Source organism: Typopeltis vanoorti, chromosome 2, assembly GCF_054136105.1.
Source record: "Typopeltis vanoorti isolate ZY-2024b chromosome 2, IOZ_Tvanoo_1.0, whole genome shotgun sequence".
Lineage (NCBI taxonomy): Eukaryota > Metazoa > Arthropoda > Arachnida > Uropygi > Thelyphonidae > Typopeltis > Typopeltis vanoorti.
The window spans coordinates 75043920-75058770 of record NC_143550.1 but is presented as its reverse complement, the minus strand read 5'-3'; the positions used below and the strand labels follow the sequence as shown (position 1 = coordinate 75058770).

General features: G+C 35.5%; 1 protein-coding gene across 1 annotated transcript in view; it reads right to left on the bottom strand.

Moving 5' to 3' along the window:
- LOC150109184 (acylamino-acid-releasing enzyme-like) overlaps positions 1–14851 on the bottom strand; it is a 467476-nt gene that overhangs the window by 314305 nt on the left and 138320 nt on the right. The window contains exon 6 of the mRNA XM_090411884.1: positions 757–894. Within this exon, the coding sequence (XP_090268010.1) occupies positions 757–894 (138 nt within the window). The remainder of the gene's footprint in view (positions 1–756; positions 895–14851) is intronic.

Here is a 14851-nt window from a genome sequence, read left to right as displayed (position 1 = left end):
TCCAAGCTTTAAAATTGCTTTGGTTTAATAATTTACTGTATGGCTAGTTATAATAAATCAAGAATTGTGTTTTATATACTAAGCAATAAGTCAATATATATGTTTTTTTAAAAATTAAATGACTGGATATCGAGGGATAAAACTAAAATAATATAGTTTATTAGCACAACTAGTTTTGTCTTTTAACAGATTTCTTCAGGTGCATAAAACAGAAAACCAAGCAAAAAAACTTGAAGGAATAAGCTTTAAACAAACAAAGCATTAGCAAACACAGTTCAGTATTAAAGTCTTGGCATTTGGTTATTTAAAACTGTTCTCTGGATAACCTCATTTTTGGGTGTGCTCATGCATTCAGAATCGCGTCATTGTGCAGCTATCAAACTTTGGCATTCACAAGATTCTGAACACATGCGCACACCCAATGAATCCAGAGAACAGTTTTAAATATCCAAACGCCAACGCTTTAATATCGAACTATGTTTGCTAACGCTTTGTATGTTTAGAGCTTATTCCTTCAAGTTTTTTGTTGATTTTTCTGTTTTATGCACCTGAAGAAGTTTGTTAAAAGATGAAACTAGTTGTGCTAATAAACTATATTTTAGTTTTATCCCTCGGTATACATGCATTTAATTTTTAAAAAACATATCTGTCCGTCGAGTAAACCAATCATGCCACACACACACGCACACACACTTAAAGAAATAGAGAAAAAATTAGAAGAATAAAGAGTACAAATTAAAATTTTATATTCTGTACCTGTCCAGGGGAAATATCATCAGGAAGATTATCTAAAATACTGACATGTCCAGTAGTTATATCCATTACACATAAAACTGAGTGGTGTTTCCCAGCTAATGCTTCTCCCCAGTCTTCCTGATATATGTATTCTTCTCCCTAATTATGGTGAAATCACACAAATTTCTGGTATGATTTTTGAACATAAGACAGTAATCAAATATTGCATAATATAACTGATTTAGAAATTATAAGTCAAAATATTTTAAATACAACTGCATCTCAGTATGGAATAAAGCACTGTTGAATGCAAACCAATCAATAACTAATTTAGAAATTACAACTACTAACCATTAATTATCAAACACTTTAATAGTATAAACAGCATCAAAGTTTCAATATTGTAGATATGCATAAAACAACATTCTGACTGTACATATTCAAATCAAGATACAATATCTAACTAGATTCTACAGGAAAATGAAATTTAAAACTGGGGTTTCGTGCAGGATGAATAAACAGAATCTTATTTTATTTCATTATATTTTATCTGTACCCTCTAGGATTTCTGTGCCTCTTTTCAACAGTCTGATTATTGTTTATATTCTGATTAAAACACCTGCACCAACCAAATAACTGAAATAATTCTTACCGGAATGAGGGCCTTCATTCCCCACTCCACTCAACATCCACTAGTTCCTCAACCAGTGTCACTTGTTGAGGTTGTTGATCATAACTTCTGCCGTTCCTTGTTTACCCTTCTCTCACTCTCATGAAGATAAAACCATAGTAACATCATGGAAAAATGAGGCAGACCTCTTAGTATTAGTCTTTTTTCCAACTCCTGTATTGACACCCAAGACAATTCAATTCTCCTTTATTATATCACAAACTGCTTACTACTTTGGTCTTTCACCAGAAAGACATCAGAAAAAAATCTTGCTGCTAATAAGTCTGCTACTCCAGATAGTATCCCTCCAATTGTGATAAAAACGTCTGGACAAACCATAGCCACATCAGCCTCCAAGACACATTGTATTCTCTTTTGTAAAAAAATACTATTTTTCTCCTGCACAACTCCTAACACTATAAAACTGAAATCCAGCCAACTTTAAAATACTGTTCTCACATTTGGAATGATGCACCTGAAACCTCTTTAAGAATGTTCAGCTGCATCCAGAAGAAGACAATCTTCTTAACGCCTAACCTTAACCATAGGTGGCAACACAATCGGCAAGATTTTTTTTTTTCTAAGTTGACATCTGTCATAAGCATGCATGTGAAATTGCAAGTCATTCTATCAAGTAGTTTGCTTTATACAGCTGTCTCATGCAAAAGTGTTGTCTGTATCCCTTGAAATTGATAAAATTGAGTATTGTGCAGTTATAAAATTCTTTGTAAAAGAAGGTTTAACTCCAAAAGAAATTCATTCAAAGTTCATGGGCACTCCTCTCCTTCATTTGTGACAATCAAGAAATGGGCTGCCAAGTTTAAACATGGCCGTACCAGCCTTGAAGATGATCCACGTGAAGGACGTCCAAAAAGTGTAACAACATCAGAAATCATTGATCAAGTGCATGATATGGTATTGGATGACCGGCGAGTCAAAGTGCATGAAATTACTGAGACTATAGGCATTTCAAAAGAACATGTAGGATACATATTGCATACAGAATTGGAAATGATAAAGCACTGCACAAGATGGGTGCTGCGCTTGCTCACAGCAGATCAAAAACATGCACGCATGAAAATCTCTGAACAGTGCTTGGAACATTTTAACAAGAATAAAACTGATTTTGTGCATTGATTTATTACTATAGATGAGACTTGGATTCAGCATTACACACCAGAATCCAAACAGCAGTCAAAACAGTAAACAGAAGTTGGTTGTTCAGTGCCAAAGAAGACAAAGTCGGTTCCATCAGCAGGAAAGGTCATGGCATCGATGTTTTGGGATGCTAAAGGCATTTTGTTTATTAATTATCTTGAAGAGGGTAAAACAATAACTGGGGAATATTATTTCGATCTTTTAATCAGACTAAATGAAAAAATTCATGAGAAAAGACCCGGTTTGCAGAAGAAAAAAATCATCTTTCATCAGGTCAATGCACCTGCCCACAAAAGTGTTTTGGCAATGGGAAAATTAAGCGATCTGCACTATGAATTGTTGGAACATCTACCCTAATCCCCAGATTTGGCTCCCTCTGACTTCTATCTGTTCTCAAAACAAAAACTCTTCCTTGTTGGTCAGCGTTTTTCTTCGAATCAAGAGGTGAATGCAACTGTAGAGGGGTTTTCTGCAGATCTTACTGAGAACCACTACAGGGATGGGATAACGGCGCTGGAGCATCACTAGAATAAATGTATTAGTCTTAAGGGAGATTATGTTGAAAAATAAAAATAATTTTGAAATTATAAATTCGTTTTTTTATTGTTAGGCCAAGAACTTTTTAGACCACCCATGTAAAGTGAAAATCTGATCCTGACAACCTGTTTGGCCTGCTCTAAACTTTATGAATCAATTTCTCATTCTCTTCTTCATTTTATCTGCTTTTATTGAAACAGCCTTCCCCATTTTCTTCATTGAATGCTTCAAAAAAATACTTTAATGGATTATTTCTTTTATCTTTATTTACTTGCTCAGACATGACAATGTCAGTTATATATTTTGTGACCTCTCATGTGAGGGTTAATACACACACACACACACACACACATATTAAAAAAAACAGCTAATTAAATTTTAAGTAGATTGTGCACTGCACGTGATTGTGGCTTTATTAATTTAAGGAAACAGTTTCTTGATAATCAGAAATGATTTGATGGTATCCATAAATACCACAAGGTACATCAGTTGGGTTTTAATGGCACAATAATAGCTATCGTCATACTGAGCAAAAACAACATATAATAAATAAGAGGCTTATATATGTCTAAAAGCTATATCATCATCATCATAATCAAATTCTTGACATATATCCTTGAGGGGGAAGGGATGTACAGGATCTTACTACATGAAAAGTTACATCATTACTAACTTCGAATCTACAATTTCCTCCAGATCAATCTGTTGCCTGTCAAAACATTATCAGATCTTATATTTCTGTCTTTTAAAGCATTTTTTCACTGTATCAAACCACCTATACCTTGATCTTCCTCCAGGTCTTTTTCCTGCCAACCTGGCAAAGAACACTTGTTTAGCTAATCTTTCCTCTCCCATTCTGTTTAAGGCCAGACCAACTAAGTTTAGCTCTGCAGACACATTCCTGAATGATACCAATGTCAAGTTCTTTCCTAATAGCTTCATTTTTAATGTGATACAGCCATTGAGGCCATCTGTTCAGTCCCTTAATCTTTCTCAGGATTCTCATATTGGTCCCCAGTCTTTGATCAAGTTTTATTTCTAATCCAACTCCCAGATTCATAAGTTAAAATGGTTTGAACACTCTCTTGTATGCAGCTAGTTTAGTGTTTGACTAATCTCTCTCTTATTCCATATAAATTTATTCAGTTGACTTCCTACCATATCAGATTTGCTAATTCTGCTATTTTCCAATTTAATCTGATGTCTTCACTAAAAAAAGTGTGCCTAAACAGCTGACATGCTATACTCGTTCTATAGGTTCTCCACTCAGGATGCAGTTGAATGTTTCAACCGTTCCTAACTATTTTCATTCTCTTTGTTCTTTTTAATGCCGATTTTTATACTAAATTTACAGCAGTTATCCAATTTGGTCAAGAAATCCTAGGAACTTGTCCTGGATTTATTTAAAAGTATAGCATCACTGAATAAAGTAAAGAGCTGAGATTAACATCTTCATTTTTGATATAAGGTTTAATACCAATTTTCTTCATAATGTGATCCATATAGATGATGAATAATGGTGGAGATAATGTACACCCTTGTTACACCCTGTACCTCCTTCAATTCTAACTGCTGATTTACAACTCAAATAAAGACTATGTACTGCTTGATATAATGTCCCATTTACACCATAGAACTGGAGCGTTTTAAACAGCTTTCCTCTTGGCATCTTGTCATATGCCTTTTCCAGATCTACAAATCTTGAATACAGATCCTTGTTATATTCAGGATTATAGAACAGGATTACATATGGGTGAGTCTTTGGTGAATGATTCAGTAATAAATAGTATGGGAGTGATTCGGAGTCAACATAATAAAACCACAAGTGGCCAAGAAGAAATGAGATGTAGTGAGAGTGGGGGGGTAAGTAATAGAGAGTTGAGTAATGAAGCTGGGAGAGTCATGCTGAATAGTCTAGAGAATGAGTCCATGAGTGTGAACTTGAATGAAGTTAATAGTGGTAAAATATATGGTGATTCTATGATTAAGGGTATGGAGAGTGGTATGCATGAGGAGTGCTTGGCTGATGGTACAATAGAAAGAGTGGCTTTAGCAATAAAGAGAGGGCATGAAACAGACAAGATGACAGTTATGGTGGGTACGAATGACCTGAGAGGTAGTATAAATCGGGTAGGAAAAGATTTAAGAACATTATTAGATATTGTGAAGAGGAAAAGTGTCAATGGGAGAATAGTGTGTGTGCTGCCTCGTTTTGACAATTACGAGTTAAGTAGACGAGCAATGATAATGAATGATATGATTGCAAGAATGTGCAGAAAAAGAGGTCTGGAGTTTGTTGATGTTTGGAGTGTGTTTGAAGGAAAAAGGCAGTTGTATGCTAGAGATGGACTGCATCTTAACATGGAAGGACATAAGAGATTGAAGAAGTTATTGTTTTCTGAACAGGTTGAAGTTATTGGGCAGGGAAACTAATATTGAAAAGGTTGAGTGTAAGAGAGAGAAACTTTAGCACTGATTGTGTATTTATTGATCCTTATAGGCAGAATAAATTGCAGAAGAGAGGGGAAAAAAATCGGCATAGGACTACGGTAGTTAGTGACTTATATATCAGTTCTAAAGCCGGTACAAGATCTAGAGGGAATCTGCAATTTTTGTATACCAATGCTAGAAGCATTCGAAATAAGAGAGAAGAATTTTTGGCATTAGTCAGTGAAATCTCACCAAAAGTTGTAGGCATTAGTGAAACTTGGCTGTCAGCAGAAGATGTGGTCACTGGAATTGAATGTGATGGGTACAGTATTTTCAGGGAGGATAGAGAAGATAGAACAGGGGGAGGAGTACTGTTGATGATAGCTGATGTGTTGCAGCCAAAGAAAGTAGTATATCATGATGATAGACATGTGAATGAGAGTTCATTTGAGGCAGTCTGGTGCGAAATAGTGACCAACGCAACCAAATATACAGTTGGATGCTGCTATAGGCCAGGGAGTACAGGGGGAGATATTGAATTCATGCATCAGCAACTTAGTGCAATGAGTGAAGGCTTAGTGATTATTATGGGGGATTTTAATTATGGTGATATCAATTGGAAGGAGGAAATATCACGTAGCAAAAAGGAAATGGAGTTCATACATCTGCTACGAGATAATTACTTGAAACAGCACGTAACTGAAGGGACACGTGGTGTGAGAGTGTTGGACCTGGTTATTGGTTCAGAGGTTATATGCATAAGTAAGGTGACCTCGTTACCTCCAGTTGGTGAAAGCGATCATGTGGTATTGACTTGGGAGGTTGCAAAATCTGTGGATTTTTCTATTAAGAAGGGGTATGTACGAAACTACAGGTTAGGCAATTATAACAAGCTTCGGAGTGAGCTTGCAGCCATCCCATGGCAGAACATATTGCAAGAGAAAGATGTTAGCAGTGCTTGGGATAAAATCAGCGGGTATCTGAGGAAAGCAATATCAGATTGTGTCCCCATGGTCAGGAGGTCAAACAAGGCAGGCATTAGATGGATGAGCAGTAGTATCAAGCTCGAACTACAAAAAAAGAAAATGTTATGGAGAATTTACAAGGAGAAGGGCGATCAGGACACCCATGAGCAGTACAAGGCTCAAGCTAGGAAGGTTACCAGCATAGTTAGAAAAGCTAAATCAGATTATGAGAAGACCTTAGCCAAAGAGATCAAGGGTAATCCCAAAGAGTTCTTCCGCTATGTGGCAAGTAAGAGGAGGAATGACTTCGGAAGGATAACCTTAGTGGGTGCTGATGGTATTGAGGTGACAAAATCAGATGTAATAGTCGAGTTACTGAGTGATCACGTCTCAAAAGTCTATCACCCAAGTGAGGATATCTCTATACCTATAGCAATACCTAATGTGAGAATTGAAGCTAAAGAATCAGAGGTATTAAATATATTGCGAAACTTAAATGCAAACACTGCGGTAGGCTTAGATGGAATATCAGCTCGGGTGTTGCGTGAATGTGCAAATGAATTGTCAACCCCTCTTACCTGGATATTTAATTTAAGTTTGAACTCTGGTATGGTCCCTAGGGAGTGGAAGTTAGGCAAAGTGGTTCCTTTGCATAAAGGTGGCTCTAAAACTGCAGTATTGAATTACAGACCAATCACCATCTCAGGAGTAGTGGTAAAAGTATTGGAAAAGTTGGTTAAAGACAAAATTCAAGAATGGGTGGATCAGGATATGATACTCTATAGAGGCCAACATGGTTTTGTTAAAGGTAGATCCTGCCTTAGCAATCTATTAACTATCCATAATAGAATAACATCAGAGTTGGACAAAGGAACTGGCTACACAGTGGTACTTCTGGATTTTGCTAAGGCTTTTGACAGGATACCCCATAGAACACTGTTACGCAAATTGGAGCAGATGGGAATGGATATTAAATTGGTGATATGGATAGGAGAATGGCTCAGGGAGAGATACCATAAGGTGGTGTATGGAGGAGCCGAGTCCAGAATGAGGCAGGTGACCAGTGGTGTGCCTCAGGGCTCTGTGCTTGGGCCAATGTTGTTTAATTTGTATATAAATGATATAGGAAACGGCTTAAAGGGAGATATTCAGTTGTTTGCTGATGATGCAAAGTTGTGTAGTGCAATAAAAAATCAAGCTGATGTTGAAAGTTTGCAGGAGGATTTAAATAAGCTGGTAAAATGGGCAAAAGAAAATGGATGTCAGTTCAATGTGGAAAAGTGTAAAGTCTTGCATTTTGGGATTAAAAGATTACCAGCTGTGTACTACATAGATGGAAAGGTACTCCAAGAGATTGATGAGGCTAGGGACTTAGGGGTATTGGTAGATAAGGAGATGAAGTTCAGAGGACACATTGCTAAGGTGTCCAAGATTGCACATAGGATTACTTGGTTGTTGAGGAACACACTGACATCCAGAGATAAAGAGGTTATTATTCCCCTTTATAAAGCATTGATACTTCCACATTTGGATTACTGTGCTCAGGTCTGGTCACCTGGATTCCTTGGAGATGAGGAGGCTGTGGAGAGGGTTCAGAGAAGAGTGACCAAGTTGGTGAGTGATATAAAAAATGCTCCCTACATTGATAGATTGAGAGCTTGTGGATTGCAGAGATTGGTTGATAGGCGAAGAAGAGGGGATATGATAGAAACATTCAAATTACTAAAAGGTTTTTATAGGATTGATGCAGGGGAAATGTTTCAGCTGTGTGATAGTGATGGAAGAACAAGAGGTCATCTCTGGAAATTAAAGAAGAGTGTGGTTAACAAAGGTGTCAGAACAAGGTTTTTTGCCTGGAGGGTGGTAAATGAGTGGAATTCATTGCCTGACTTTGTTGTGAGCTCTTCATCTGTAAATGAATTCAAGAAGAGATATGACAGATATTGTTTTGCTAGTTTGGGTCTCCCGCGATGAGTCTACTGACTCCATGGAGATACCCGTAATAATAATAATAATAATAATAATAATTCCCATGATTTCTCAACTATTCGTCTTAAAGTGAAAATCTGATCCTGACAACTTCTCTTTGGGCTGAACCAAGCTTGTTCCTCTTCCCAGATTCTCCTCCACAATGTTTCTTAGGCATTTCTCAAGATTACTTGAGATCTTACCAGTAACAGTCTAATACTGATTTGAACATCTTTGAATATCTGTATAGAGCTTTCTTGTATGCAGCTAGTTTAGTGTTTTGACTAATCTCTTTCTTATTCCATATAAATTTATTCAGTTGACTTCTTACCATACCAGATTTATTAATTCTGCTGTCTATTTCTCAATTTAATCTGCTATTTTCACTAAAAATTGTGCCTAAAACAACTGACATGCTCTACGTGTTCTATAGGTTCTCCATTCAAGATGTGATAAAGAAATTCCTCTATAATTCTCACATTCAGCTTTATTCCCTTTTTTATAGATGAGTACTATGAGACTCTACTCCAATCATCTGGAATTTGACCCTCTGATCAGGCCTTCTGAATTATGCAGTGTAGCCACTAAAACTTTTATACCTCCATATTTCAGCATTTCTAGTGGAATATCATCTATTCCAGCTGCCTTTCCACATTTCAGGTTGTGATAGCTTTTTCTACTTCAAGTATAAATATATATTCCAGATGGCATTCCTGTTGAATTTTTTCTACCACAACACAGTCAATGCTCATTTTATTTAGCATTTTTTCAAAGTAATTACTCCGTACATCAAGAATATCTTTATCCTCAGTTTTCATGTTCTGTTTATTATCTCTAATTACTTTTATAGTACTCTTTCCTCCATTTCTCAGCTTTTTCAATAGCCTCCAGAATATTTTACCACCTTCCTGATATTTATTTTCAATGTTGTTACCAAAGGCTTCACATGACTTTTATTTAGCTAATTTTATGCAGTGCTTTGCATTCTTATATTTTTCTCTGTATTCCCTAGAACAAGGTGACTTACTTGCCAGGTACTTTCGATGTGCTTTCTTCTTTTCCTTGACTGCCTCTTTAACTTTTGGGTCTATCATGAAGTTCTGATTTTTCTATCCTTGCAGATTACCTTGCCACATGCCTCTCTGGCTGAATCAACAAATTTTCTTCAGGGTTTGCCAAATCAATCTCCAAGGTTTGGTTCTTGTTTTCAAACTCCTTCAGTTTTTCTTGAATAATGTTTGTGTATTTGAGTCTACAGTTCACATCTGATAGCTGTTCATCTTTGGTTCGTTCCAAAACTTTCTTACACACTCTTCTTTTTAATATGAAGTTCAATTTTATCCTGCTCACCATTAAATGTTGATCACTTTCTATTTCAAATCCTCTGTATACTCATGTGTACTGAACCAGCAGAGAAAGATCACTATCAACTATAATGTAGTAAATAAGACTTTTCTTATTTCTTGCATTTTCTCTACATGTGAATTTGTGCACAATTTTATGTTGGAACATTATGTTAGTAATAACTAATCCATGTCCTTAACAGAAATCCAGAAGGCATTTACTGTTATAAAAACTATATATAAGTCAAAATAACAACAAAAATCATAAATGAAACAATTCTCAGAAATATACTATTTAATAAATAAGACACATAAAAAACGTTATAGAAAAAAAATGTAAAAGAAGAGTATAAAAGAGATGAAAAATAATAAAAAATATTAAAATTCATAAAATGTACATAAATATGTTTTTTAAAAATATATTTACAATAATTTAAACTAAAAATATATACTTCATATAAAGTAGTAAAGATTAATACTCTGTAAAAACTTAAAAATGAGGTTGACAGTTGATGAGGCTGATAAAACCTGCCTAAGTGTGTAAAGCTTAGACAGATTATAAAACAGGTCAAAATAATGACTATGCTTGTTGGTCAAGTGAGGAAGGTCAATTAAAATATGAGTGATGGATAGACTCACAGAATTCACATATAGGTGTTATGACCTCTCAGAAGGAAGGAGTATTTGAGATGACAATTACCTATGCAGAGTCAGGTAAGAACAACTTCTCTATTCGAACCCAGCATACACTAAACTGCCATAATTTAATTTCAGGTTAATGTAATAAAGCTTAATATTACTCTCTCTGCTCCAAGACAGCTGCCAATGGTATAGGAGTGTTTGTCTGATAATCTGCTGATAATTTGTGTATGGTAAGGCCAGATGTGGATATTTTAGAAATTATCTGACCTGGATGCAGCATCTGCAGCCTCGTTTCCTTAATCTGAACATCGCTTGGAATTCAACAAAAGCATACATCAAAGTGGAGCTTCCATAACTGAAAGAGGAAGTGAATTCGAGAAGCAGACATTGTTATAGATCTAGTCTTCTTATTGCCTGAAGAGAACTTTATGAGTCTGAATATATTACACTCCTTTGGTACTGGTGGAATCTGATATATTTCTTGCATTTTCTCTACATGTGAATTTGTGCACAATTTTATGTTGGAACATTATGTTAGTAATAACTAATCCATGTCCTTAACAGAAATCCAGAAGGCATTTACTGTTATAAAAACTATATATAAGTCAAAATAACAACAAAAATCATAAATGAAACAATTCTCAGAAATATACTATTTAATAAATAAGACACATAAAAAACGTTATAGAAAAAAAATGTAAAAGAAGAGTATAAAAGAGATGAAAAATAATAAAAAATATTAAAATTCATAAAATGTACATAAATATGTTTTTTAAAAATATATTTACAATAATTTAAACTAAAAATATATACTTCATATAAAGTAGTAAAGATTAATACTCTGTAAAAACTTAAAAATGAGGTTGACAGTTGATGAGGCTGATAAAACCTGCCTAAGTGTGTAAAGCTTAGACAGATTATAAAACAGGTCAAAATAATGACTATGCTTGTTGGTCAAGTGAGGAAGGTCAATTAAAATATGAGTGATGGATAGACTCACAGAATTCACATATAGGTGTTATGACCTCTCAGAAGGAAGGAGTATTTGAGATGACAATTACCTATGCAGAGTCAGGTAAGAACAACTTCTCTATTCGAACCCAGCATACACTAAACTGCCATAATTTAATTTCAGGTTAATGTAATAAAGCTTAATATTACTCTCTCTGCTCCAAGACAGCTGCCAATGGTATAGGAGTGTTTGTCTGATAATCTGCTGATAATTTGTGTATGGTAAGGCCAGATGTGGATATTTTAGAAATTATCTGACCTGGATGCAGCATCTGCAGCCTCGTTTCCTTAATCTGAACATCGCTTGGAATTCAACAAAAGCATACATCAAAGTGGAGCTTCCATAACTGAAAGAGGAAGTGAATTCGAGAAGCAGACATTGTTATAGATCTAGTCTTCTTATTGCCTGAAGAGAACTTTATGAGTCTGAATATATTACACTCCTTTGGTACTGGTGGAATCTGATATATTTCAGTGCAAGCTGTATCGCATACAGCTCTGCTGTAAAGTTGTTACATTCTAGTGGTATTTGTACAGATATAACGTTGCCTGGAAAGATGGCAGAAAATAATACCACTATGTTGTCCGATTTTGAGCCATCTGTGTAGACAGGCACAAAATCAAAGTATTCAGTTCTATGAACTTCGAAGAGCTGCTGGTAGATGCGAGTATGGGTGGAAAATTTTGCTAGCCTGCTGAAAGAAAAGCTGCATGATGGAATGCATGGTTGTCATAATGGAGTGAGTTTTCTAGCGTCTGAGTTATGTTATTTGCACACTATTTCTGGAGCTTATAGAATAGCTTTTATCTACAAAACAAATTTTTATGGCAGTCTCTCAAGTGTTGTAGAGATTCTCTCACAGTGGCCAAAAGATAGTTGAACATGTGGGAGTGTTCTGTCAAGGATTTTATTTTACTTAAAATAGAGCATTGGTTAGTGCAACTGTGCCAAATTTATAGGCATTAGTGAGACTTGGATAACAGCAGATGATGTAGTTACAAGGATAGAATGTAATGGAATTAGTATTTTCTTGGAAGATAGAGTAGACAAGACAAGGGGAGGGGTGATACTGATGATAGCAGATGAATTGCAGCCAACAAGAGTAGGAGCCCGTTGGGCAGGTGGCAGTTCTCTTGAGTCAATATGATGTGAGAACATGGCCTATAGGCCAGGGGAAGCCTGGGAAGATGTGGAAGACATGCATCAGCAGATTAGTACAATGAGTGCCAATTAAGTAATTATTATGGGAACTTCAACTTTGGAGACATACATTGGAAGGAGGAAAGATCACATGGCAGGAAGGAAATGAAATTTATACACTCATTGAGAAATAATTACTTGAAGCAGAATGTGATAGACAGGACTCAGGGTATACGAGAGTGTTGGATCTTCTTACAGAGTCCTGTCCTTAATTAAGGTGGCTACATTGTCTCCAACTGGAGAAAGTGATCATGAGGTCTTGATTTGGAAGGCGGGGTGTTTAAAGGTCAAAGCTGTATAACTGAGAGGAGACCTCTGTATAGCCTTTAAATGAATGAAGAGACCTCCACATAGCATTTAAAGTAGGAATGCACAGACTGCAGCCTGTATGCGGCCCTCCGTTGATTTGCTGGTGGCCCATCTCACCATGTATTATTTTAACTTTAACAAGTTACACGATAGGTAATTTTTAAAAATGGAACATGCGCAAAGCAAAGTAGCTGTGACATCACGATTGCTTGTCTACTTATGATAATCGGTTAGTAATAATGTTAACAAATTTTATAATTCGTCTATTTGTCATATGAGTATTTTTTTTCATAGGTGAGGTTGCTACAATTAATTATCACCCCTAGGAAACAGTAAAAAATAAATTCTACAATGGATAAAGCAGGGCCAAGTAGGAAAAGCAAACTACAGGATGAAAAATGGCAGTTTCAGGATAGCTGGACTGAAAAATATGGTTTTGTGCAGTCATTTAACAATATTGTGTGATTGATTTGCAAAAGTGCTGTAGCCATACCAAAAGAATACAATATAAGGAGACACTATGAAAGTCTGCATTCTACATTTTCAAATCTATCTGAAGAACAACGTAAACAAAATATTTCATTTTTGAAATGAGAATTGACAGGTCAGCAAGTGATGTTTACAAAACCTATTCAAGATTCAGAAATCACAACAGAAATAAGTTTTGAAATATCTCGCCTTATAGCAAAAAGGTGCCGACCATTTACAGACGGAGATTTTGTTAAAGATTGCCTTGAGATAGCTGCTAAAAAAATTTGTCCTGAATCAGCCAAAAATGTTGAGAAAATTAAGTTAAATTCAGGATGACTGTGCAAAGAAGAATTACTGCAATGTCGAAAAATGTAAAGGACCAATTAACATCTTATTCAAACAAATTTGCCTATTTTTCATTAGCTATTGATGAATCAACGGACATTACTTCCACAGCCCAGTTGTTAATATTTGCACGTGGAATAACGCAAGAGTTTGAGGTAAGTGAGGAGCTAATTGGAATGAGTTCATTGTCAGATCAAATAAAAGGTAATGACATCTTCACTGGGCTTTTGGAACAGTGTTCCAAAATTGATTTAGATATGACAAAATTATCAGGTATCACGACTAACAGCTCCTTCCATGATAGAAGCAAATTCTGGATTGGTAACATTATTGAAACAGCATTTGGTACGGCACGACGATGAGTTGATACAATTCCACTGAATAATCCACCAGGAGAGCTTGTGCCCTAAGAAACTTGTATTTGAACATGTCATGAATGTTGTGGTTTCAACAATTAATTTTATAAAATCCCGCGGCCTTAATCACCGACAATTTAAAAAGTTTCTTGAAGACAATGAAAGTAAATAATAAATTTTTACATAGAAATGAGGTGGCTAAGTCGTGGACAAACATTGGAGCAGTTCCTAAATTTAATTGATGAAATTGAAATCTTCATGACTGAAAAAAACAAAAACTACCCTGACATAAAAAATCCGGATTGGTTATGAGACTTAGCCTTTCTGGTTGAAATTACTAATCATTTAAATACGTTAAATACGTGACTTCAGGGCAAAGATCAATTGGTTACTCAACTTTATGGCCACATTTTGTCTTTTCAGTGCAAGTTAAATCTATTTCAAATCCAACTGAAGTCAGGGAATTACATCCATTTTTCTAATTATAAGAAATTTTCTGAAAAGTTCAATGTCAACTTCAAAACTGTATGTTGAAAAGATTGAGAACTTGATATCAGCCTTCAAGGATCGGTTTTCTGATTTTAAAAAAGTGAAACCTAGTTGCTAGATTTATTTAGCAATCCTTTTGCCATTTTTCCTGAAAATGCACCCAAATCAGCACATCTTGAACTCATCGACATTCATAACGATGAGAGCCTGCGTATAAATTT